This window comes from Mustela erminea, chromosome 1 (assembly GCF_009829155.1).
Source record: "Mustela erminea isolate mMusErm1 chromosome 1, mMusErm1.Pri, whole genome shotgun sequence".
Taxonomy (NCBI): domain Eukaryota; kingdom Metazoa; phylum Chordata; class Mammalia; order Carnivora; family Mustelidae; genus Mustela; species Mustela erminea.
The window spans coordinates 4,984,988-5,012,878 of NC_045614.1; the positions used below are offsets into that span (position 1 = coordinate 4,984,988).

The following is a 27,891-nucleotide window of genomic DNA, read 5'->3' on the forward strand; positions in this document are numbered from 1 at the left end:
CGTGTCTCCATTCCTATGAGTCAGGAATCCAGGGAGTGCTCTGCTGGACATGTTGCCATGGGATATCTAACAAGGCTGTCATGAAGGTGTGAGAATGGAGAGTAAGCAGAAACCTCATCTGTGCTGACAGGAAAGGAAAACCATGGAGCTGCTTTGGTAAATGGCCTGGCAACTCCTCAAACAGCTAAACATAGATTTATCGTATTCCCAGTAATTCTACTGCTAGGTATATAACCAAGAAAATTGAAAATACATGTCAACACAAAAACTTGTACACCAGTGTTCACAGTGGCATTATTCACAAGAGCCAGAAAGTGGAAATGACTGACATGCCCGTGAACTCCTAAGTAGACAAAAGAAATGTGGTCCATTCATACAAAGAGCTCCTCCTTCCCCATAAAAATGAATGAAGCATTGACACATGCTACAACATGGATGTGCTACAACATGGAAAGAAGACAGACAAAAAATGTCACAGAGAGTGTGATTCCTTTTATAGGAACTGTCCAGATAGGCAAATCCTGAGACACAGAAAGTAGACTAGGGGTTGCCCTGGACTAGGATTGGGGGTGATGGCTCAAGAATGCAGATTTTAGGGGAGAGTGTTGAAAATGCTCTAAACTTTATTGTGGTTGTGGTGATAGTTGTACAAATCTGTGAATATACTAAAAGCCATTGAATTATATACTTTAAATGGATGAGTCTTATGGGTGAATTACATCTCAATGGAATTGTTAAAGAAAAAAATGTTTGTTGAGGGGCGCCTGGGTGGCTCAGTGGGTTAAAGCCTCTGCCTTCAGCTCAGGTCATGATCCCAGGGTCCTGGGATCAAGCCCCACATCGAGCTCTCTGCTCAGCAGGGAGCCTGCTTCCTCCTCTCTCTCTCTGCCTGCCTCTGCCTACTTGTGATTTCTGTCTGTCAAATAAATAAATAAAATCTTTAAAAAAAAAAAAAAGCTGAATTGGCTAGTGTGCATAGTTGGTCTCCCAATATAATTAATCAAAGACTTTTAGTACCTACAGACCTTATATTCTGAGCTCCTTTGTTTTTAATTAGGGACCCTGAGGCCCAGAGAGATTTAAGTGACTTTTTCAAGGTCACAAGTCTTGTTGATGCCAAAGCTGTTTTAGCAACCAGTTTTAAAGTATGTTTGGCAAAGCAGAGGATCATAGAGAAAGAGAGGAAAAATAAAACAAGAAGAAATCAGAAAAGCAGACAAACCATAAGAGACTCTCAACCATAGGAAACAAACTGAGGGCTGCTTGAGGGGAGGGGAGGGGAGGATATGGGGTAACTGGGTGATGTTCATTAAGGAGGGCATGTGATGTAGTGAACACTGGATATTATATAAGACTGATGAATCACAGACCTCTACCTCTGGAAAAAAAAAAAACAGTACATTATTGAATTTCAATACATAATTGAATTTAAATTTTAAAAATTAGGGAAAAAATGATATATGAAATTGGGGCTCATCTATCAAAACTACTAGACAACCTGCCCAAACCGATTAAAGGAAAAATAACAAATCCTTCTTTTCTTCTTTTCTCTTAGTTAAATTTGAGCAGTTCTATGGACAACAGCAGAGAGATCTGCACCGGTTTTGCAAAGCTGTCCCGCGGCTGTGGGGAGAGAAGAACCACTCTGTCCCTACAGGTCTGAGCTGCTTTTCCTTGGCTCCAGGTGCAGGTGGATGCCTTCTCCACCACCACCTCCCTTTTAAGTAGACTTGTATGGTGTGTATACAATGAATCTTGGGACACTGAAAAAATAAAATAAAATTGAATCAGAAAAAAAAAAAAAAGTAAACTTCGTCTTTCAGAGCAGTTTTAGATTCAGAGCAATGTTGAGCAGAAATAGAGAGTTCCCATGTGTTCTCGCCCCATTCATATGCACAGCCTGCCCTGGTATCTGGCACCAGATCGTGCTTTTGTGAACCTACAATGTCATGTCAATGTCACCCCAAGGCCAGAGTTGTTGACATTAGGCGTCATACTTCATGCTGCCCATTCTGTGAGTTTTATCAAATGTATAATGACAGGTGTCCACCATTATAGTATCAAACAGAATAGTTTTGCTGCCCTAAAACTGCTCTAAAAAACTCATCTCTATGAGTTTTTATTAAGGAGGGCATGTGCTGTGATGAGCACTGGGTGTTACATGCAATTAATGAGCTATTGAACACTACATCTAAAACTAATGAGGTAGTATATGTTGGCTAACTGAACATAATAAAAAATGTATTTTAATAACAATTTTATATATCCAAGGAGTACATGATGATATTTTGATATACATATATGTAATGAAATAATTACTACAGTCAAGCTAATTAGCACATCCATTTCCTCACATACCTTTGTGTGTGTGTGGTGAGCATTCCTGAAAGCTTTTAGCAAATGTACAGTGATTATATAGTATTCTTTTTTTAAAGATTTTATTTATTTTTTTGTCAGAGAGAGAGAGAGAACAAGCAGGGGGAGTGGCAGGCATTGGGAGAAGCAAGCTTCTCACTGAGCAAGGAGCCTGATGCAGGACTCTTAATCCCAGGACACTGGGATCGTGACCTGAGCCAAAGGCAGATATCTAACCAACTAGGCCAACCAGGCATCCCCATTATATAGTATTTTTAACTAAAGCCGTCATGCTATACATGAGGGGTTGAGACTCATCCTATATAAATGCAACTTTAGAATCTTTGACCAGTGCAGATAGATACTTAACCAAATCAAAACCAAACACTACTATAATACTGGAAAGTATTGAAAGACATACTAAGGAGCTGAGTCTACTGAGACTTATCTTCTCAGGATATGACACATGTGAAGATTCTCAGGATTGGGCTCAACCAGCATTTGCCAATTCAGGAAATCTCATTCCACACAGTTCCTCTGGAGTCTGTGCATACAAGGTTGTGGGATGTTCCCAGGAAAAATTTAAGGTCCCTTGGACCTCTGTCAATGAGAGTAAATACCTCCTCTTTTGTGCTTCTTGTCAATTTTAATTTTAATTTTGAATTTATCACATGGCAAAATGTTGTGGAAAGGCAATGAAAACCAAAGTCTTCTCCCAACATAGAAAAATGCACCAATAAAGTCTAAGAGAAGGAAAATGGTTTTATTAGGGAATAAGTATTAAACCAGCATGCTTTCGCGTTTACAGTGCCAGATCCTGGGCTCAGGGCTATTGGTAGATTTATCTGGCCCAAACACAAGCTTGAATTTGTTCAATTAAAGGACTTTGGTCTTGCAAAGCCTCCCATTTATCTAACAAGCCTTGTTTCTAACAGGAAATCGGAAACTCTTACCATTTTCTCACAAACCTCACTTCCCAATTAACGCCTGGAAATCAAAAACAGAAAGCAAGGCTAGTGACAACCTACCTGCAGAGTATAGAAGCGGCCGTCCTTGCCACTGCGTCCAGAAATCCAAAGGAAACACAGAAGGAGGAAGGGCCTTTTATGGGTAAGGAATCACAAGGATGGTAAGCACAGCTCCCCTTCCCTGTTGCCAGGCTCTGTTCTACCAAGTTTGTGTATCAGCTCACAAAATCCTTCTAGTAGTGCCGGGGTAAGTGTGATTACCTCTATCTTATAATAAGGGGGCTGAGCCCCAGAAAATGTGCCTGAGTTCCTGGCATCCTAAATGGTGTAAGAGTCCAGAGTCAGACTCTGCACCCAAGTCTGAGTCCACAGTCTTCTCTCAACCAGTACACAGTCAGTGTGCACTGCCTGGTGTAATTTTGCATTTCATGGATTGGTTTTTTTCCTACATGGACCCACCGTCAAAAGTTTGCGGGTAGCCGATTTCATAAAGTACTGACAGAGGAAATGAATAGGGTGTGGTTTTAATTTTGGATTGGACATACCTCTCTATTTCTTATAAACACAGAATTACAGATCAGCAAGTAGAAGAAAGTATACACTTTAATCCTGTATACCTATAATCCTGCAGATTCAGAGAAACCTACTCTAGGTTAGCGTATTATTTAGTGATTGTGGCATAACAAGCGATCACATATATAATTCATAGCTTCCATGGGTCAGGAGTCAGGGCATGGCTTACCTGAAAACTCTGCTTGGGTGGGTCTCCCAAGACTGCAGTGAAGGTGTTGGCTAGGGCAGGAGTCTCATCTAAAGGCTTGAACAAGGGAGAATTTATTTCCAAGCTCACACGGTTATTGACAAAATTCAGTTCAGTTCTATTGCTGATTTGGAAACGGTTCTTTCTCTTCTACCTTCCTTCCTGGCCTGTGAGTCAGTGCTGGGTTGAAGAGCAAATGGTAATACCTCACATCCACTTGGAGGGCTATTAACAAAAACCAGAAAATAACAAGCATTGGTGAGGATAGAGAGAAAATGGAGACCTTATGCACAGCTGGTGGGAATGTAAAATGGTACAACGATGTGGAATTTCTTGGTGGTTCCTCAAAAAATTAAACATAGAATTACTATATGAATCAGCAATTCCACGTCTGGGTGTGTACCCCCAAAGAACTGAAAGCAGAAACTCAAAGAGATATTCATATATCTGTGTTCACAGCAGCTTTATTCACAGTAGCTAACAGGTGGATGCAACTCACGTGACCATTCATAGATGACTAGATAAAATGTGGTGTATCCAGACAACATAGTATTATTCAGTCTTAGAGGAAGGACATTCTAACACCCGCTACAACAGGGATGACCCATGAGAACGTTATGCTCAGTGAAATAAGCCAGACACAAAAGAACAGATTCTCTATTATCCCACTCATAGGAAGTCCCTAGAGGAGTCCCATCCATGGAGACAAGAAGCAGATGGTCAGAGCCAGGGGTGGGTGAAAGCCTGAGGAGTTCGTGTTTAATGGGAACAGAGTTTCAATTTGGGAAGATGAAAAAGTTCTAGAAAGGGATGGTGAGGGTGTGATTGTGCTTAACACCACTGAACTGTATGCCTAACCACGGTTAAAATTGTAAAATTTATGTTATGTGTATTTTATTCCAATAATGATAAAGAAAACAGTGAAGGTGCCTGATTAATTCCTAGTTCACTTTTTGAATTTGGCTAAGTGCCCATAGAGTTTGGCCATCTCTTTTCCACACTAATCAAGAGTTATCAGTTCAGGAGTGTGTGGGCTTTTCTTTTTGGTGTCCAGGGCAGAGGATTATCACATTGGAGCAGGTGGGCAAGTGGATGTTGTTGTTGACCAAACATTCTCTGTTTTTTAGCCATCAACACACAAAGGGTTGAGAACTGCAGGCTGAAGACACTCAGTTTGAAGGCAGAAAAGCAGACCATGGATATCCACTGCAGCACCACTGAGAAAGAAATCTTGGGAGGTACTCTATATGGTGGCCCTAGAACTTAGACTATCAGTCCAAGAATTTTCCCAATGGAATTCCGTGTTGCTCCAATAAAACAGTTCATAGTAGCCTTTTATTGTTACTTGAGTAAGTTCCATGAATGACACTGATAAAGCCAGAGTCTGGGAAATTCACATTGGATTCTTACAGCCAGAAAAAAGAAAAGAATCCTATTTTGTTTACCTTGGATGTGTTGGAGCAGGATTAGAGTTGAGATTTTTTAATGGCTTCCCCTGTCTTTTCCGTGCTTAAATCACCTCCACCCTCTGCATTGCTTTAGGCTGGTTTCCTTGAACAGATGTCTTTCCCTTGCAAATGGACAATGAGCGGCTCCCCATTTCCTGGAGGAAACCAATCAGCCTTTAAGCTCTTTCTTTTTAAAGTTTCTGAATATTTGTGTTTATTTTTATTCATTTATATTTTTTTGCTTTAAGTTTTAAATTTTTAAAAAATTTTTACTTGAGATATAATTGACATATAACATGAGTTTCTGGTGCAGGACATACTGATTTCATATTTGTCTAGCTCATTTTAAAAACTGTGCAAACTGTCTAAATTTAATCACCTTTAAGATTTTTCCTTTACTATTTTTCATATGACCCTTCCCTCCTGCAAACTTAACCTGCTAATAGTCTTTTTCTTCCTCTTTCACTTCCTTGCTCTCCCTTTCATCTCTTGCCTTCTTCTCCCCTTCTCTCTTTCCTTTGTTCTTCCCCCTTTCTTCTTCCAGCCCATTTTCTTTCCCTTCCCTTTTCGCCCTTTCTTCCTTCTCCAAATCCCCCCATTCATCCACCCATTCATCCATACAATCTACCATCTTTCCTTTCAGCCACCCATCCATTCATCCTTCTATCCACGCAAGCATGCATGCATGCGTCCATCCGTCCGTCCATCCGTCCATCCATCTGTCCATCCATCTACTCACTCACTCACCCATCTATTAAACGGCCTGCCTTCTTTCCCCTCTTCCTTGATTCCTTCCATCAATTCATTGATTTGCATTGGAATTTGGGGGGAATATAATAATGACTTCACATTTTCCTAGCTCCAACCGAAAGTTGGTTATTAAATATCTGTAATCTTTTCCTTAACTGTAAAATGCCAAAGAAAACATTCCCTAGCAAAAGTGGTAGTCATGAAGAAATTTCTATTTAAAATTTAAAATATGTTAAAAAGAAAATGATTATGACTTATGTGAATGACTCAGCACATTGTCCCACAGTAAAGGCTCAATAAATGAGAACTAAAATCGGGCGCCTGGGTGGCTCAGTGGGTTAAGCCGCTGCCTTCGGCTCAGGTCATGATCTCAGGGTCCTGGGATCGAGGCCCGCATCGGGCTCTCTGCTCAGCAGGGAGCCTGCTTCCCTCTCTCTCTCTCTGCCTGCCTCTCTGTCTACTTGTGATTTCTGTCTGTCAAATAAAATAAATAAAATCTTTAAAAAAAAAAAAAAAAAATGAGAACTAAAATCATTTTTTCCAATGATCTGTGAAAGTTAACACAGATTACATTGCTCCCAAATGGCCATCCCTGAAACTAGGTGGGGTTTTCTTCTTTATCCCAGGTATTGTCGCATTTATATCTTATGCTTCTATTGGTCCCATCATCGGTGAGAGTTTTGCGTCTGAGGAAAATCTAAGGACAAAGGAAAAATTGCATAATTTCTACCTGAACTCCAAGGTAGTGAGTGGTACAGTGGGATCCAGAAAGAACATCTCACTCCCTGTGTCGGTTAATTTCACATTTCAGCATGAAAAGGTATGTGAGAACCAGGTAACTCTATTACATGTGCAGGGATTTCATAATTAAATGGGAATGTTTCCATGCTGATGAATTCACAGGTTGGAAGTCTGTAAAAATAAAAACGAATCTCACCCATCTGAGAGACGTGGTGTTGGAAAGTCCAAAATAAACCAAGGGTGTGATATGGCTTCCTGAGAAACTGGGGTATCCCTGAACTGTACTGAGGAGATAACTTCAGAATCAGCCTCTCAACTCTCCCCCAAGACTCTGGACATGTCTGACTTGTCAAACCGGTCCAAATAAAACTGGTCAGGGTTTAAGAAGGCAACAATCCAGACCAGCATGTGAGATGAGTGGTAGTCCTTAGGTGTTTTTGGAGTGCTTCCTAATGGCTGTAACGAGGCACATACCAGGCACATTCCAATAGAAAAGTTTTCAAGGTTTTAGAACTTTGCCAAAATTAAAATTGATTTGTCTTCTTCAAAGGGATTGTTTGCTGTGTAAACAATTGCCCCAGAACTTGGCAATTTAAAGTGATATGAATGTATTATCTCACTTTGTTTCTTTAGGTCAGGAATCTGGGTGTAGCTTTGTTGGATGGCTCTAGCTCAAGGTTTCTCAAAAGTTTTCTGTCAAGATGGTGGCTGGGTGTTGTCACCAGCAGACTTCACTGAGGCTAAAGGGTTAGTTTTAAAGGTAGATCCACCCTGTGGCTGGTGGCAAGAGGCTTGTTTTTTTGCCATGTGGGGCTCTCTGAGAGCTGCTTCACTGTTCTCATGGCATGGCAGTTGGCTTCCATGAGTTCTCCAAGAGAGACTACTCCCAAGGAAGTGGAGTTAGACTTGACATTTTGAAGGGAGTGCCAAATAATTGATGGACATTTCTTAAACCAGTACATGGAGAGTTGCTGCTGAACAAACTGGGTTCAAGTCCCCACTCCCTTCCCACTCACTAGTTAGGCAAATTACCCAGCCTTCTGTGCTGAGCACAGTCCAGATGCTGAGGTTCTGCTACTGGTAATAGTAATGTGTCTTCTTGTTGTGTGGGATAAATGAGTCCACATGTATAAAGCCCTTAAAATAGTGCCTCACATCAACAAATGGTGCTGGGAAAATTGTATATCTGTGTGCTAAAGAGCAAATGGACTCTTACACCATACATAACATGAACACAAGATGGATCAAAGACATAAATGTAAGACCTAGAACTATCAAACTTCTAGAAGAAAACATAGTTGAAAAGCTTCATTACTTAAATTTGGCAAGAATTTCTCAGCTACGACACCAAAAGAACAAGCAACAAAAGTAGAAATAGACAAACTAAAAACTTCTGTGCATCAAAGGACACAGTCGATGGAGTGAAAAGCTAACCCACGGAATGGGAGAAAATACCTGCTAAAGGATTAGTACCCAGAATACATAAAGAATGTCTACAAGTCAACAATAGCAACAAAATACCGCAATTTAAAAGAGAGAGAGAGATAGAGAAAGGATCTGAACACATTTCTCAAAAGATGATATACAAATGTTCAAGAAGCATATGCAAAGATGCTGGAAGTCACTAACTATTAGGTAAATGTAAATCAAAACCGCAATAACATATCACTTCATATCCATTAGTATGGCTACTATAAAAACAAAACAAAATAAGATGAAGAGGGAGAGAAATTGGAATCATTGTGAACTGTTGGTAGGAATATTAAATGGTGCAGCCACTATGGAAGATAGTATGGTTGTTCCTCAAATGCTTGAACCTTGTATTACTGTATGAAATAATATTGAATAGTGTTTAGCTTTTTTAAAAAAAATGAGCACTGGGTGTTATATGTAAGTGATAAATCACTAAATTCTACACCTGAAATCAATTTTACCATATACATTAAATAATTAGAATTTAAATAAAAACTTGAAAAATAAAGAAATACAATTTTGATATATGTTACAATAGGGATAAACCTTGAGGACATTTTGTTAAGTGAAATACACCAAACACAGAAAGAAAAATATTGTAATCTTCCATTTTGTATAAGGTCCCCAGAGTATTCAGGTTCATAGAAACAAAAAGTTGAAGAATGTTTGCCAGGAGTTGCAGAGAGAGAAATGGAAGTTATTTTTTTAATGGGCAGTGTTTCCGTTTTACAAAATGAAAAAAAGTTGTGGACAGGACACCTGGGTGGCTCATTTGATTAAGTGTCAGCCTTCTGCTCAGGTCATGATCTCAGGGTTCTGGGATCAAGTCCTACATTGGGCTCCTTGCTCAGTGGGGAGCCTGTTCTCCTTCTGCTTGTGCACTCTTTCTCTCTCTCTCTCTCTCTCTCTCTGACAATTTTTAAAGAAATTTCTGGAGATGGGTTGCACAAAAATGTGAATTTATTTAACATTATGGTGCTGTCTGCTCAAAAATGGCTAGGGTGAGAAATTTTTATATTATGAATTTTTACCATAATAAAACCTTTATTTAAAAATCTGACACATAGGGGTGCCTGCATGGCTCAGTGGGTTAAAGCCTCTGCCTACGGCTCGGGTCATGATCTCAGGGTCCTGGGATCAAGCCCCACATCAGGCTGTCTGCTCAGTAGGGAGCCTGCTTCCTCCTCTCTCTCTCTCTGCCTGCCTCTCTGCCTACTTGTGATCTGTCTGTCAAATAAATAAGTAAAATCTTAAAAAAAAAAAAAAACTGACGCATTGTAAGAATTCCAAAGCATTAGATACCATTACTTTCTAGGCTCAGCCTTTGTTGATTTTTTTAAAATGCAATTACATGGGAATTTCAGAACACAGGAAGTGGTGAGCACTCAGAATATTTTTTACTGCCTTTTATTCCCTGTCAAAGGAAATATTTAAAACCTCTAAATATCAAATAAGCAATATTCAGACACCATTTCCCCCTTTTCCCAGCTCTTGGCTGAACACAGGATTTTTTTTTTCTTACAAACAGCCTTAAACCTGGATTAAGGAAAGAAACAGGTTTTTGTCTCCTTCAAATCAAACTTTGGGCATGATTGAGTGTCCATGTGAAAGCATTCTGACCCATTTATACCTCCCACTGGGGCCCATTATACCTAAGTTGTTCACTTGTAGCAGCTTCAATGAGCAAGTCCTTTTCTGTGTCAAATCACAGAACAGTGAACCAACACTTTTGTGCATGTACTGTATTTTGGGATATGCCCCAGCGCATGCATCTGGGACAGTAACAGAACCTACACCATAAGCTGCTGTGGAAGTTAATCGAGTTATTCCATGCTGAGTCTAGAGATTGGTGCCTACATATGTAGGTATCTGTCAGTGTTGTCTCTGTTGGTGACAAGGACAATTTCAAGGGAGAAAAGAACCACTAGTTAGGAATTCAACAGATATTTTCTCTTCTTCAGGAAATCACATTGCCTTGACATCAAAAATGATCTCCTTTTTCTCTCCTCTTCTCATTTACCTTACAAATGAGAGAGACAGTAGGTAGGATGGTTAAGACTTACAGCTCTGAAGTCAGAACTCCAGGACTGGAATCCCATCTCAATTATCACCAGATTCCAACTGTCAGTTTCCCCGCGTGTAAAAAGAATATATGAATACTACCTTACAAGGGTTTTGTAACAAGTAAATGAGATAATAGACACAAAATGCCTAATATATTTTGAAATATGAACAACAATCAGTAAACGTTAGTTATTCTATGACTGGGCTAAGGCAATGTTGTTATTCTCCAGATGAAGAGAGAAAATGAGCAGTCTATCTGTGTCTACTGGCAAGGGTCGTCTTGGTCTAACGAAGGCTGTCAAGTCATTTCTTCAGATGAAAATCAAACCCTTTGCAGCTGCAACCACCTCTCCAGCTTTGCCATCCTTGTGGCAACTGCCAAATTAAAGGTAATCTCTACTTTTGTAAATAAACTTACCTTTCATTGAAGTGGAACATTATCAAGTTCTAGTAAAAAGAAGATTGAATGCATTCTGATATTGAACGGAGAGTGGTTTTAAAGCAAGTCCTCTATTCATGAAAGGCTGTCAACATTTTCAGTGGAAATCACTAGAATGTTCACCTGGAAGTGTTAGCCATTAAGTGCTTCTCACAATTTCCTGTTCCTAAGAACCATAGGGTGGGGTGTTTATTTATAATGCAGATTCTTGGCTCAATTTCCAAGAGATTTGGATTCTGAAAACCCGGTGTGGGGTCAGGGGCCTGAATTTTACAAGGGGATTCATTCCCTAGACAAATATTCCTCGAGCATCTAGGACCACTAAGTGTGTGGAAGATACCCTATGCTTCTGTGAATGGGGACATAGTAAGTAATAAACCTCAGAATAAATGAATTGTATTGTATGTTACAAACTTCTCTCTCTGATATGAGGAAGTGACAACAGGGACAACTCTGTGCTCCCTCAACACAGAGGGAAAGAATGTCAAACATCTCCTGAATAGCTCTTTACCTTTACATTGATAATACATTGAACTAATATTTGGAACCTATTGGGTTAAAGAAAATGTACTAGAGTTCCTGTGGCTCAGTGGGTTAAGCAACTGCCTTTGGCTCAGGTCATGATCCTGGAGCCCGAGGATTGAGTCCCAAGTTGGGCTCCCTGCTCAGCAGGGAGTCTGCTTCTCCCTCTGACCCTCGCCCCTCTCATGCTCTCTCAATCTCTCTCTCAAATAAATAAATAAAATCTCTTGAAAAAAAGAAAACATAGTAATAAATTATTTTATGTCTCCTTTTACATTTTTAATGGGGCTACCAGAATATGTAAAATTACCTCATAGGATATATGTTTTTTGAAAAAACCCACTTTATTGAGATTTCCTTGATATGTAAAAATTGTATATATTTAAGGTGAACAATGTGATGTTTTAGTATATGTGTATGCATTATGACAAGATCTTCATGGTCACGATACATAACTTACCCATCACCTCTATGTAGGTGTCCTGTCATGTGTGTCTGTGATGAGAAGGTTTAAGATCTACCTTCTTAGCAAATTTCAAGTACACAATACAGCATTGTTATCTGTTGATACCATGCTGCGCATTGGATCCCCAGAACTCAGTGAGCTTTCATAACTGAAGCTTGATGCCACTTGGCCACAACTCTTCATTTTCCCCTACTCCCAGCCTTTGGCAACCGACATTCTACTCTCTGCTTCTGTGAATTAGACTATTTTGGAGTCTGCATATATGTGAGATCATACAATATTGGTTTTCCTGTGTCTGGCTTGCTTCATTTGGCCTGATGTTGTCAGGATTCTTCCACGTTGTCGCAAATAGCAGGATTACCTTCTTTATTAATGCTGAGCAATACTCCACTCTAGTAATGTAATGCATACACCTCAGTGTCTTTACTCATCCATCCATCAATGGATATTAGGTTGATTCCATATCTTGGCTATTGTGAATGATGCAACTGTGATATTTCTATGGGCCATGCCAGTTTGGTGGTTTCAGTTTTCCAACAATCCTGTGTGAAAATGCTCTTAATGCCTCTATTAGCTTGCCAGGACTGTGATGACAAAGTTTCACAGTCTGGGTAGCTTAAACAACAGAAACTTATTTTATTGCAGATCTAGAATCTGGAAGTCCAAGTTCAAGATGCTGGCAGGATTGTTTTTTTCCTGAGGCATCTCTCCTTGGCTTCCACCACCCTGTGTCTTCACATGGTCCTCCCTCTCTACCTGTCTGTTTCCAAATTTCTTATAAGGGCACCAGTCTTACTGGATCAGGGTCCACCCTAATGACATCATGTAACTCAGTTAACCCTGTCTCCAAATATAGTCAGATTCTGAGGTCCTTGGGATTAGTACTTTTACATATTAACTTGTGGGTGGGGAACACAATTCAGCCTGTAATACTACCTCCATTTTAAATATGGGGACACCAGATCTCAGAGAGCTAAAGTCATTTGTTTGAGGGACAGACTTGGGACACCCATCAGGCACATAACAACATAACTGGAAACTCTAATGGATTTCTTCTTTTGCGGCTCATAGGTGGACCCTGTACTGACCATGATCACATATGTGGGGTTGAGCCTCTCTCTGCTGTGCCTCTTCCTGGCAGCCCTCACCTTCCTCCTGTGCCGAACCATCCAGAACATCAGCACCTCCCTCCACCTGCAGCTCTCCATCTGCCTCTTCCTGGCCCACCTGCTCTTCCTCACAGGCATTGAGCGGACAAAGTCCAAGGTAGGAGAATTAGCTGAGACTCACTTTTCTGTGAACATTTCCAGTGGTTTGCCGCTATGCTCTTGAAGCCCAAGGAAGGGTAGCTAGATGTAGGAAAAGGGAAGGAAGGTCCAAAAATTTGGATGGACAGTTCAACCGCCATTGCCAATGGCTGCTCACCTTAGTGCTATCAATAGTGGGTCTCTGGGAATGAATATTAGAAGGGAGCTCCCTGGCTATGAAATGGTAAAAGTTGGGGTGCCTGGGTGGTTCAGTCAGTTGAGTGTTCAACTCTTGGTTTTGGCTCAAAACATGACCTCAGGGTCATGAAATTGAGCCCCGCATCACTCTCACTCCGTAGGGAGTCTGCTTCCCCTTTTCTGCTTCCTCTGTCCCTCTCCCCTTTCTCTCAAATAAATACATAAATCTCTTTAAAAAAAGAAAGGGTGAGGGACGCGTGGGTGGCTCAGTTGGTTGAGCCTTCAGCTCAGGTCATGATCCCAGCATCCTGGGATTGAGTCCCACATCGGGCTCTTTGCTCAGTGGGGAGCTTGCTTCTCCCTCTGCCTCTGCCTGCTACTCTGTCTGCCTGTGCTCGCCCTCTCTCTCTCTCTCTCTCTGACAAATAAATAAATAAAATCTTTAAAAAAAAAATAAATGGTGAAAGTTGCATATCAAAATTAATTTATTTTAACTTGGCAAACCTAAAGCATGAGTAGAGGAAGTGACTTGCCTAATATCATATAATAGGTTTTATGAGGTTTTAGTTGAGAACCTGACTGTCCTTCACTTAATTCAGGGCACACAGTTCTAGATCTGCACTTTGTAGCAGAACCTCCTATTAAAATAAAAAATATTCTATATATGAACTCTTCAATATGGGAGTGACTGGCCATATGTGGCTATTAAGCACTTGACTTTGGCTAGTGTAACTGAGGAACTGACTCTTCAATTCTGTTTTAATTTTTTTAAAGATTTTATTTATTTATTTATTTGACAGAGAGAGACACAGTGAGAGAGGGAACACAAGCAGGGGGAATGAGAGAGGGAGAAGCAGGCTTCCCACCAAGCAGAGAGCCTGACACGGGGCTCAATCCCAGGACCCTGAGATCATGACCTGAGCCAAAAGCTGACACTTAATGACTGAGTCACCCCAGCACCCCTTAAATTCTGTTTAATTTTAATGAATTTAAATGCAGATAGTCCCATGAGTGTCTCCTAGCCATAAGGTAGACTGTGCAGATCTGTAGATATCAAGCTTATTCAGCAAAGAAGGACACTGAAGTGTTTATTTTGTGAATATTTGTGAAAATATAGTTCCTCTAAAGCCATTGGGTCACCCTCAGCACTTTGCTAAATGAAAATGTTGAACATAGGATACTCAGCTCTCTCCGATAGTATTTTATGCATGAGTGAGATGAATCTAAGCCAAAGGTCAAAAAAATTGTTTCCCAGACCTAACCGTCAGCAGTTCCTTTCTGTTGAGTCTGCTTGTGGCTTTTAATTTAAAAAGAGTTGCCAGTATCTGGGTACTTACCTCAAAGAAGGAGCACTGGGTGTTATATGTAAACAATGATTCATGGAACACTACATCAAAAACTAATGAGGTACTGTATGGTGACTAATGTAACAATACAAAAATTTTTTTTAAAAACTTAACAATGTTTTAAAAACTTTTGTATCAACTTGGACGGGACTGGAGGAGATTATGCTGAGTGAAATAAGTCAAGCAGAGAGAATCAGTTATCATATGGTTTCACTTACTTGTGGAGCATAAGGAATAACATGAGGACACTGGGAGAAGGGAAGGAAAAGTGAAGTGGGGAAAATCGGAGGGGGAGATGAACCATGAGAGACTGTGGACTCTGAGAAACAAACTGAGGGTTCTGGAGGGGAGGGAGGTGGGGGTTGGGTAATCCTGGTGGTGGGTATTAAGGAGGGCACATATTGCATGGAGCACTGGGTGTGGTGCATACACAATGAATCTTGGAACACTGAAAAAATTAAATTTAATTTAAAAAAAAGACACTTCTCTAATGAAGACATACAAATGTCTATCAGACACATGAAAAAATGTTCATCATCACTAGCCATCAGGGAGATTCAAATTAAGACTACATTGAGATATCACCTTACACCAGTTAGAATGGCCAAAATTAGCAAGACAGGAAACAACATTTGTTGGAGGGGATGTAGAGAAAGGGGAACCCTCTTACACTGTTGGTGGGAATGCAAGTTGGTGCAGCTTCTTTGGAAAACAGTGTGGAAATTCCTCAATAAATTAAAAATAGAGCTTCCCTATGACCCTGCCATTGCACTACTGGGTATTTACCCCAAAGATACAGATGTAGTGAAAAGAAAGGCCATCTGTACCCCCAATGTTTATAGCAGCAATGGCCATGGTCACCAAACTGTGGAAAGAACCAAGATGCCCTTCAAAGGACGAATGGATAAGGAAGATGTGGTCCATATACACTATGGAGTATTATGCCTCCATCAGAAAGGATGAATACCCAACTTTTGTAGCAACATGGACGGGACTGGAAGAGATTATGCTGAGTGAAATAAGTCAAGCAGAGAGAGTCAATTATCATATGGTTTCACTTATTTGTGGAGCATAACAAATAGCATGGAGGACATGGGGAGATAGAGAGGAGAAGGGAGTTGAGGGAAGTTGGAAGGGGAGGTGAACCATGAGAGACTATGGACTCTGAAAAACAATCTGAGGGTTTTGAAGAGGCGGGGGGTGAGAGGTCGGGGTACCAGGTGGTGGGTATTATAGAGGGCACAGATTGCATGGAGCACTGGGTGTGGTGCAAAAATGATGAATACTGTTATGCTGAAAATAAAAAATAAATTTAAAATTTTTTTTAATTTTTTAAGATAATTAAAGAAAAAGAATTTGAAAATAAGTTCTGAAAGAGACATTTGCCCAACCATGTTCACGGTACCATTGTTCACAATAGCCAAAGGTAAAAACAACCCGTGTGTCTTGACAGACGACAGGTACAAGAAGTGCTGTATATAAATAGGTTGGAATATTATTCAGCCTTAAAAAGGAACGACATACTGACACTTGCTACAACCTGAATGGACCTTGGGGACATTATGCTTAATGAAATAAACCAGTCACAAAAGGACACATCCTATCTGATTCCACTCACAGAGGATCCCTGAAAGACTTACACATATTCCCAAAGACAGAGGGTCGACGGTGGGAACCTGGGGTGGGGGAGGGTCGGAAGGTCAGTGTTTCAAGGGGACAGATTTCAGTTTTGCAAAATGAAGAGTTCTGGAGATGGATGGTGGGGACGGCTGCACAACAGGGTGAACGTACTTAACACTCACAGGCATTGAACTAGACCACGAACCATGCACTCATAAATGGTAAGATGGTAACTTTTGTGTCATGTACTGTGTATTTTCCCACAGGTTTTTTTTTCTTTTTAACTGTCCACATTTAAAAACTGAGAGATTTTGCTTAACAATCCTGATTTCCAGGTGTGTGTGTGCATATGTTTTAAAGAAAGGAAACACTGGCAATATTAGGCTCACATTCTTTAATTATGGTGATGATGATGATGATGATGGTGATGATGATGATGATGATAGTCACCATGCAGTACATCTTTGGTTTTTGATGTGATGTTCCAAGTTCATTGTTTACATATAACAACCAGTGCTCCGTGCAATACGTGCCCTATTACTCAGCCATCAGAAATGATGAATACCCAACTTTTGCATCAACCTGGGCTCACATTCTTGAATGGAAACCATTGCTGGAGCTGAAAACAACTGCTGCTTTTCGGAAGGGTCATGTGGCACAGTTCCAACCACTACCTCTTCCCTAACACTTGCCTGCTTGACAGATACATGCTCCCTGCCTGGCCCTCCATAGCTATTTGAGTTTACCGCCATGAGTCAACCCAGAGAAGTACAGGAACTCAACCCAAGCATCTTGCTCTGCACGACTGTGTTCCATCGACCTTGTATCCCCTTTGCTCCAAGGAATGGTGAACATTGTTCTCTGTGCACTCGTAAGGTTCTCCCAACTTCTGTCTCCCCTCCAGGTGCTGTGCTCCATCATCGCTGGGGTGCTGCACTACCTCTACCTGGCCTCCTTCACCTGGATGCTCCTTGAAGGGCTGCAGCTTTTCCTAACAGTCAAGAACCTCAAGGTGGCCAACTACATCAGTGCAGGGAAATTCAAGAGGAGGTTCATATATCCTTTTGGCTACGGGATCCCAGCTGTGATTGTAGCTGTGTCTGCAGGGCTTGGACACACCAGTTATGGAACAGAAACTCAGTAAGCACAGTGTCTTTGTTATGAGGAAGTAACAATACAAATATGAACCCAATGTATTAAACATCTACTACCTGTGCTATTGAAGGCTCTGTGGGCCCCCCGGGAAACAAAGCAGACAATAAGCAAATAGACATGCAATATGATGTTGGGCTGTGATAGCTACCACCACAGAAAGCAAAATAGAGAAATGGGAATATATGTGAGGTGATATTTGAAATAGTGTGGTCAGAGGGACCCCTAAGAGGTAAACTTCCTATGACATATGTTACTTGATTTTTGAAAAGTCTTACTGTGTTTATTTCCCAGTGCTGTTTGAACAAATTAGCTCAAACTTGGTGGCTTAAAACCACGCAATCTTGTTATCTTAGAGTTCTGTAGGTCAGAAGTCCATCATGGGTCTCACTGAGCTAAAAACAAGGTATCAGCATGTACATTCCATCTTGGGCCTGGAGGGGCATTTCCAGCCTTCAGGGACCACCCATATTCCTCAGCTCATGTCCCCCTTCCTCTGTCTTCAGAGCTGGCAACATTGCGCCTCTCTGACCTTCGGATCTCCTTCTGACTCTCTTCTGTCTCTCCTTTCCATTTCTAAGAACACATGTGATTCCATGGCATCCACTCAAGTAATCCAGGGTAATCTATCTCCCCATTCCAAGATACTTACATTCAATTATATCTGCAAAGTCCCTTTTGCTTTGTAAAGTAGCAATTCACAAATTCTGGGCCTTGGGACTTGGACACCTTCGGAGTGGAGAGAAGCTCAAGTTATTCTATCACACCTATAAATTTATCTTCTTTCATAATTTGTTCTAACTTGCAAAATTATTTTTAGGACCAAGTGGGCAATTGTGGGTTTAGGGTGGAGATAATTTTGGAAAAGAAATAACGTACAAAAAAGTGTCCTTTGAACTAAGCAGTAAACAACATACTTTTGAAATACAACTTGAGGAAAGGGTACCGTCCTTTATGAATGAAAATCAGAGTTGAAATTAAATATTTTTGTTACTAAAAGCCAAATCTCTGTTTATCCTGCTATTGGTCTATTCCAGCAGTTCTTAGGTAGGGTGATTTTGTCCCTCACAAGAGACTTTCAGCAGTGTCTGGAGACCTTTTCTGTTGTCACAACTTGAGGGAGAGAGGTGGCTAGAGATGCTACTGAATGTTTTGTGTTGCACAGGGGGTTGACCCATGTTGACCATGGGCCCCAAATGTCAGTAGTACCAAGACAGAGGAATTCTGGTCTATTCAAAGCCACCGCTCTGGGTTTGTAATTGAATTCTGATAGTGGAAGGATGGGTCAGCATTCACTGGGTCCTCAATGCTTAACTGAATGAATGGTCTGGGCCACTATACCCAGAATATAAGTTTTCCATGAATGTTAATCATTGTTAATTTTTCTCCATGTTATGGTTGTCATTGTCATATTATTATTTCGCCCTGACCCAGTTCCTGTGCCCATTTTTCTCCCTATGTTTCAGTTTAGGGAAAGTTTTTTTTTAAGATCTTATTTATTTATTTGACACTGAGAGAGAGAGAAAGAGAGAGAGAACACGGAGGGGGAGCTGCAGGCAGAGGGAGAGGGAGAAGCAGACTCCCCACTGAGCAGAGAGCCCAGGACTAGAGGGCTGAGCAGGACTAGAGCCCAAGACCCTGAGATCATGACCTGAGCCAAAGGCAACTGCCTAACTGACTGAGCCACCCAGGTGCCCAGGAAAGATGTTTTTTTTAAATGCACACTAAAAACCTAATGATGTTACTATAGGGTGACTAACGTAACATAATGAAATAAATTTTTTTTCTTAAAATTTTTATTTTTATTATTATTATTATTATGTTATGTTAGTCACCCTACAGTACATCACTAGTTCTTGATGTACTGTTCCAAGATTTATTGTTTACATATAACATCCCAGTGCTCTATGCAATATGTGCCGTCCTTCATAATTTTTTTAACTTTTAAAAACTTTAAAAATTAAAAAAATAAAAATAAATAAATGCATTTGTTTCTTTTTATGAAGATCTGGAAAGTTGTTTGTTCTGTTTTTCAGCTGCTGGCTCAACTTCCATGGAAGATTTATTTGGAGCTTCATGGGACCTGTTTTTGTTATTATTTTGGTAGGTGTATAATTTTTGTTGTCACTTTGGATATAGAAAATACCGTGTTTTGTGATTTGACAAAGGAATCATTGGATAGAGACCTATTTAAATTTTCTTTAGAGTCTTTAGACTTAGAACAGAACATACTAAGAGACTATGTATGGACCCTTCTCTTTGTGGAAAGAGTCACATCTGAGCTGAGATGAAGACATCTCATGTTACCTCAGCGGAATCACTGATAATTTGGCTTTCTAAAAAAATATGTGGTCACTGTCAATCAGCTTTTTAAAAATTATAATAAAATCATTTAACATGAGCTGTATCCTCTTAGTAAAATTTTAGGGGTTCAATGCAGTATTGTCAAACATGGACATGATGGCGTCATACAGCAGAGTTCTAGAGCGTAATCAGCTTGCATGACTGGAACATTATACCTCCTGAATCATAATTCCTTATATCCCTTTTCCAGCCCCAGACCCCAACACCACCATCCTACTCTCTGTTTCTATGAGTTTGACTATTTGGACACCTCGTGTAAGTGAAGTCATGCCGTATTAATCCTTCTGTGACTGGCTTATTTCACCTACCATCATGTCCTAAAGGTTCATCCGTGTGGCCACATAGTGTAAGGTCTTCTTCTTTTTTAGGGCCGAGCAATATTCCACTGTGTCTGTCCATCTATTTACACAATGAGCTATTGCTATCAAATCTACTCTACCCATTCTCTTAATGGATACTTAGGTTGTTTACGCATCTTGGCTTTTGTGAATAATGTCGCATGGAGTATGGGAGTATGGATATCTCTTCAAGATTTGAACTTCAATTCCTTTTTTATTATCTAAATTCAGTTAACCAACGTATAGTCCATTATTAGTTTCAGATGTAGTGTTCAATGATTCATCATTGCATATAACACTCAGTGCTCATCCCAACACAAACTCAATTCTTTAGGATAGATATCCAGAAGTGGGATTGCTGGATCACAAGTCAGTTATATTTTAAATACTTTGAAGAAGCTCCATACTGTTGTCTACAGCAGCTGCACCAACTTACATTCCCACCAAGAGGTGTGCAATTGTCCCAATTTCCTCACATGTTCACCAACACTAGCTATCTTTTTCATTACAAATAACTTAAAATTCACAAGAACTTGCAGAAATAGTTCAAAGAGTTCCAAGTAGCCTTCACTCAGCTTTACTCAAAGATAATATTTTACATAATCATGGTAAAATACCAAAACCAGGAAAATGACATTGGTACAGTCACATCAACTAGACTACAAGCCTCAATCAGATTTCCTCTCTGAATTAATAGAATGTGTTTTGCAAATACAATTTGACCATCAATCTTGGGTGTTTTTTAATGGTTGTGTAAAACATTTAGTGATCCTAAAATTTTGTTATGAAAAGGTAAGCACCAAAATGGAAATAGTGCTTATCTCTGCATATGAGTTTCTTCACCAGAATTTCAGGTAAGTTCTGTCTGTTTTTCTGCATTTTCCTAATTTTGGATAATGAACATATATTGCTTCTCTGGTCATAAAAAAACGGAGGCTAGGGGCACCTGGGTGGCTCAGTGGGTTAAGCCTCTGCCTTCGGCTCAGGTTATGATCTCAGGGTTCTGGGATTGAGCCCACATCGGGCTCTCTGCTCAGCAGGGAGCCTGCTTCCTCCTGTCTCTCTCAGCCTGCCTCTCTACCTACTGGTGATCTCTATCTGTCAAATAAATAAATAAAATCTTTTTTAAAAAAACGGAGGCTAATTTTTTAAAAAATCAAGGCATATGCAACTAATGGACTGTTGAACACAACATCAAAAACTAATGATGTACTATATGTTGGCTAACAACATAATCATAGAAAATAATCGAGACATATATCCAGAGAGTTTCAGAAATCCTGAACATATTTTACAAGTTTCAAGAATGAATTCCTTTTTTAAATCTCATTTTTTTATTTTATTATCAGATATTAGCCTACTTTAAACTCTGCCCTTCATGTCATTTCCACAGATCAATTTTTCCTTCTATCTGACCACCCTATGCATTTTAAAAAACCAGCTTAGCTCCCTCAATAATGAATTATCCAGGATGCACAACACAAGGTAGGTGGGCACAGCGCCAGAAAATGCAAAAGAGGTTTGGTTTTTTTTCCCCCTCCAGAATATTTCACTGTGTAAAGTGGGGGCAGTGATTCTAAAATGAGGGGTAATTTTCTGGAGACATTTTTGGTTGTCGCAAGATGGGGTGGAGGGTGAAAAGGGGAAGGCTGCTACTGGCATCTAGATGTTAGCGACCTGGGATGCCATGACATCCTATGACATCCTATGACGCACGGGACAGCTCCCCCCATACACATATATACACACAAAGGTGACCTACCCAAATGTCAGTAGTGGTGAAGTTAAGAAACCCTGAATTAAGAGAATAATGTCTTTGCAATTTCCCTTATTTTTATAATTTGGGGGAATGTCTATGGTCCAGGTAAAAAGCAAAGTTTATCCAGCACATGAATCTCTAATAGGGTTGTATTTCTACAAGAAGTCCTTTTCCGTACTTAATGTTGTGAATCATAGGTTGTAATTAATATTATTGTATTAACTTGCTTTATGCACGGTGTTATTTAGGTACATAATAAGAACACTAGATCAGGAGGGAGCTGCCATTGAAAAGATAATTTGTTATACTCACAGACCCTGAGAGGCAAGGCATGCTGCGCCACAAGAAGGGGATTTTCTGGGGAAACACCAGAGTTGGCTAGCAGGCGGGGGACAGGGGAAATTGTAGGCAAGTACCTTTATTGTGGTGTCTGTGGGAAATAGGTATAGCAGGGTAAACAGGCTTAGGATCGACTAGTTTGAAAAATTCCAGTAAGAGACTCTTTTTAAATGTATTTTATTTAAATTCAATTAGTTAACATGTGGTGTGGCATTAATTTTCAATGTAGAGTTGTTACCCATCCATTGCGTGACTTAATGTTTACTAAGTGCCTCCTCAATGCCCATCACCCAGTTACCCCATCCCCCCACCCACCTCCCCTCCAGCAACCCTCAGCTTGTTCCCTAGAGTTAAGAATCGCACGGTTTGTCTCCCTCTCTGACGTCATCTTATTCTATCCTTCCCCTATGATCCTCTGTTTTGTTTCTTAAATTCCACATATGAGTGAAACCATATGATAATTGTCTTTCTGTGATTGACTTATTTCACTCCGCATAATTCCGGTTCCATCCACATCCATGTAAATGGTAAGATTTCATCTTTTTTGATGGCTGGGTAATATTCCATTGTGTGTGTATGTGTATATATATATATATATAGACCATCTCTTCTTTATGCATTCATCTGTCAATGGACATCTTGGCTCTCTACATAGTTGAGTTATTGTGGATATCGCTATTATAAACATTGGGATGCGGGTTCCCCTTCAGATCATTGTGTGTTTTTTTTTTTTCTTTTGGGTAAATACCTAGTATTGCAATTGCTGGGTTGTAGGGTAGCTGTATTTTTAACTTCTTGAGGAACCTCCATACTGCTTCCCATAGTGGCTGTACCAGCTCGCATTCCCACCAACAGTGTAAGAGGGTTCCCCTTTCTCCACATCTTCACCAACATTGCTGTTTCCTGTTTTGTTAATTTTAGCCATTCTGACTGGTAGGAGGTGGTATCTCATTGTGGTTTTGACTTGTATTACCCTGATGCCGAGTAATGTGGAGTAATTTTTCATGTGTCTGTTGGCCATTTGTATGTCATCTTTGGAGAAGTATCTATTCATGTCTTCTGCCCATTTCTTTTCCAGATTCTTTGTTTTTGGGGTGTTGAGATTGATAAGTACTTTATAAATCTTAGATACTAACCCTTTATCTGGTAAGACATTTGCAAATATCTTTTCCCATTCTATAGGTTGTTTTGGTTTTGTTGACTATTTCCTTTACTATGCAAAAGCTTTTATCTTGATGTAGTCCCAATAGTTCATTTTTGCTTTTGTTTCCCTTGCCTTTGGAGATATGTCTAGCAAGAACTTGCTGTGGCCAAGATTGAAAAGGTTGCTGCCTATGTTCTCCTCTAAGATTTTGATGGATTCCTGTCTCAAATTTAGGTCTTCCATCCATTTTGAGTCTATTTTTGTGTGTGGTGTAAGGAAATGGTCCAGTTTCATTCTTCTGCACATGGCTGTCCAATTGTCCCAACACCATTTGTTGAACAGACTGTCTTTTTGCCATTGGATGTTCTTTCCTGCTTTGTCAAAGATCAGTTGACCATAGGGTTGAGGGTCCATTTCTGGGTTCTCTATTTTCTTCCATTGATCTATGTGTCTGTTTTTGTGCCAGTACCATACTGTCTTGATGATGACAGATTTGTAGTAAGAGCTTGAAGTCTGGAATTATGATCCCACCATCTTTGGTTTTCTTTTTCAACATTCCTCTGGCTGTTTGGGTTTTTTTCTTGTTCCCTATAAATTTGAGAGACTCTTGACTATAGGAAAACACACTGAGGGTTGTGGAAGGGAAGTGGTTGTGGGGATAGGGTAACTGGGTGATGGGCACTAAGAAGGGCACTTGATATAATAAGCACTGGGTGTTGTATGCAACTGATGAATCACTGAACTCTATCTATGAAACTAATAATACACTCTATGTTAATTAAATTTAAATAAAATTTTTAAAAAAGAAAAGAAAAATGCCAGTGTGTTTCTGGGCATAGGGACTTTCCCCAGTTGTCTGGTACCTGGCCCTGGGGTGATTAAGGCAGATGAATAGTGGCCTGGAATGTGAGAGACCCATAAAGGAGGTGGTTGAGGGTGTGAGCTTTGGGTTGGTTGGTTTGCATTTGAAAGGTACACTCTAAGAATTGGCTAACCCCAGGAGGGGCAGGCCCTGGGCGGCTGGGGGGGAGGGGGGGTCGGTCCGGCAAGGTTCCAGTTGTCACACCAACAGACTACAGAAAATAAAAAACATAGTTAATACACTTATGGTATATAATTCTAATAAATGCCATTATGTTACTATTATGAATACTGGAACATATGCTATTTCATTATACCAAACAAAAATGTATACTTTTTGTATATTTGTAATGTATTACTTTCTATCAATAATTACACGTGATATTTAACACTTCACAATATATTATACTAGCATTACATACCAGTCAGTCTCTATAACACTCCTGCCAGGGGTAATCATGTTGAACAGGCTGACATTCTAAGTCCTGAAGCCCTGAAGCAAGAGTAAAACCATCCCAGTATGTGAGAGAAACCATTGCCGTGAGCCATGGAGCTGAGATGAATAACATCATGCTGTGTATTGGTTTTGGCAGGATGCTGGCATTCAAAGCCATTGCTCAGCTTTTCATTTTGGGCTGTTCTTGGGGCCTTGGTTTCTTTCTGGTGGAAGGAGTACTGGACCCCATCAGGTCAGTAATGGCCTATTCCTTCACCATCATCAATGTCCTACAGGGCGTCTACATCTACCTGGTCTACTGTCTTCTCAATCACAAGGTAAACCAATCTGCCCTCCACATATTCCACTGTCTCTGCGTTTCTCACGTTCTACTGCTACTTTCTGTCTCTTGGGCTTCTCCATTGCTTGGGTAGTGGTTGTGTATGTGTGTTTGGGGGGTGGAAGGGTGAGGGAGGTGGGGCTCTTTCTTCCACATCTTAAGTTTTGTCCCAGGGACCACCTTTCCAGGATTTCTGTCTCTTGCTTCCAGTAATTTGAACCTGCATTGAAGTAGTAGAAACTGGGTAGAGCCATACAAGGCCCACAATCAGACGTTAAGAATCTGACAATGAGAAAAAAAAAATGCAGAAAACACAGTAAATGCTGAGAGATCGTCTTATAGGACTTTACAAAAAATCCCTACGCTACGAAAACAATTCTGGGTTATTACATTTAAATACTGAGTTTGTAATTGTAAACGTGGGCTAATTCTTAGAATGACAAAAGAATCAAATGTTGACTTTGAAGGGGCATTATTTTATGCATTATGGTGTGGGAGCTATAATAGAATAATTTTTATGTGATGCTCAACTTTTATAAACTGCAATTTCACACAAATAGTTTGGAATTTGTTAATTTTACAAGGATCTCTGAATCTTTTGATGGCTTAATCATTTTCTTGGGTGTGCCTATCTTGTCTTTTTAGAGTTTCACTTTTTTAAATTATCTGGTCCAATTTGCAAGATTTTTGTCTATTGTAAGGGTTGGCAAACTTTTCTTAAAGTATCAGGAAATATTTTTGGCTTTGCAGGCTGTAAGATTTCTGTTGTATCTATTCACCTGTGCTCTGGTACCATGAAAGTGCCCATAGACAGTATGTCAACGAATGGGCAAGGCAAAACTTTATTTACACAAATAAGTAATGGACTACATTGGGCCTGGGGGCGTAGGTTGCTGACCCCTGGTCTACTGTGTTTTGAAAATTCTCCAACATCACAGTCACTGATTTTATGAGCTTACAGATTTTTAAATTTTTTTATTATGTTATATTAGTAACCATAAGGTACATCATTAGTTTTTTTAAATTTATTTATTTTTTATTTATTCTCAGCATAACAGTATTCATTATTTTTGCACCACACCCAGTGCTCCATGCAATCCGTGCCCTCTCTAATACCCACCACCTGGTTCCCCCAACCTCCCACTCCCGCACCACTTCAAACCCCTCAGATTGTTTTTCAGAGTCCATAGTCTCTCATGGTTCACCTCCGCTTCCAATTTCCCCCAACTCCCTTCTCCTCTCTAACTCCCCATGTCCTCCATGCTATTTGTCATGCTTCACAAATAAGTGAAACCATATGAAAATTGACTCTCTCTGCTTGACTGATTTGACTCAACATAATCTCTTCCAGTCCCGTTCATGTTGCTACAATTTTGGGTATTCATCCTTTCTGATGGAGGCATCATACTCCATAGTGTATATGGACCACATCATTAGTTTTTGATGTAGTGTTCCAAGATTCATTGTTTGCATATAACACCCAGTGCTCCGTGCAATACTTGCCCTCCTTAATAACTATCTCTGGGCTAACCCATCCTCCCCACCCCCACCCCCTCTAAACCTCTCAGTCCACAGCCTCTCATGGTTTGTCTTCCCCTCCGATTCCCCCCACTTCACTTTTCCCTTCCTTCTCCTCCATGCTATTCCTTATGTCCCACAAATAAGTGAAACCATATGATAATTGTCTGCTTGACTTAATTCATTTTTACAAGATTTTCAATTTCACTTTGCAATCATTGCCATTGGGACTTACTAATTGGCTGTTTTACTGGCTGGTAGAATGATGGGTGTGAAAAAATACAGTAAGTACTACATGTAATGCTATTAAACACGTGATGGATATTAAGGTCACATGTTGTGATGAGCACTGGGTGTTACACGCAACTGATGAGTCATTGAACACTACATCAAGAACTGATGATGTCCTATATGTTGGCTAACTGAACATAGTAAAAAAATAAAAATAAAGGTCACTTTCAGCAAAAAAAAAAAAAAATTATCTTTAAGTCATCTCTACACTCAGCGTGGGGCTCAAATTTATAACCCTGAGACCAAGAGTCACATGTTGCACAGACTGAGCCAGCCAGGTGCCCCACATGTATGGAATTAATGTTCAATCATTAAATTTATATGGTAGCTAGTTAACAAAATGAAGTAAATTTTTCTCAATCATTTCATTGCAACTTAAATTTAAAATACAATAAAACGTTTAATACAACTGAACCCTTTAGAAACCAGGAAAAATTAGACAGCAGCAAAAGTACACAAATATAGGGGTGCCTGGGTGGCTCAGTGGGTTAAAGCCTCTGCTTTCGGCTCAGGTCATGATCTCAGGTCAGGGTCCTGGGATCGAGCCCCACAGGGGGTTCTCCCCTCAGCAGGGAGCCTGCTTCCCCCTCTCTCTGCCTGCCTCTCTGCCTACTTGTGATCTCTCTCTCTCTCTCTCTCTCTGTCAAATAAATAAATAAAATCTTTTTTTAAAAGTACACAAATACAACAGTTATAATACTTACCAAACTTCAATGCATTTTAAAATACCAGCACCAGATGTTTACTTATGTTTCCTAGTACCACTAGATTTGGCCATCACTTTCAGAAAGCTACAGGAATACTACACTATACTTATAATGATCACTTCCTAGGATTGATTACATTAATTTTATAAGACCCCAAAGATAAAGAGTACTGTCTCCTACCAGCCAGCTTTACTTTTTTTTATTTCAGTATAATTAATAGTTCAGTATAATTAATAGTTCAGTAT

At 40.0% G+C, this 27,891-nt stretch overlaps 1 protein-coding gene across 3 annotated transcripts in view; it reads left to right on the forward strand.

Moving 5' to 3' along the window:
* The window catches only part of LOC116570852 (putative adhesion G protein-coupled receptor E4P), a 56,905-nt gene that overhangs the window by 22,536 nt on the left and 6,478 nt on the right, over positions 1-27,891 (forward strand). For all 3 annotated transcript variants that reach the window (XM_032308439.1, XM_032308447.1, XM_032308453.1), the window contains 10 exons: positions 1,556-1,657; positions 3,291-3,465; positions 5,211-5,321; positions 6,908-7,101; positions 10,790-10,948; positions 13,058-13,252; positions 17,302-17,537; positions 19,586-19,652; positions 21,645-21,736; positions 24,948-25,128. In XM_032308439.1, coding sequence (XP_032164330.1) covers positions 1,556-1,657; positions 3,291-3,465; positions 5,211-5,321; positions 6,908-7,101; positions 10,790-10,948; positions 13,058-13,252; positions 17,302-17,537; positions 19,586-19,652; positions 21,645-21,736; positions 24,948-25,128 — 1,512 coding nt within the window. The remainder of the gene's footprint in view (positions 1-1,555; positions 1,658-3,290; positions 3,466-5,210; positions 5,322-6,907; positions 7,102-10,789; positions 10,949-13,057; positions 13,253-17,301; positions 17,538-19,585; positions 19,653-21,644; positions 21,737-24,947; positions 25,129-27,891) is intronic.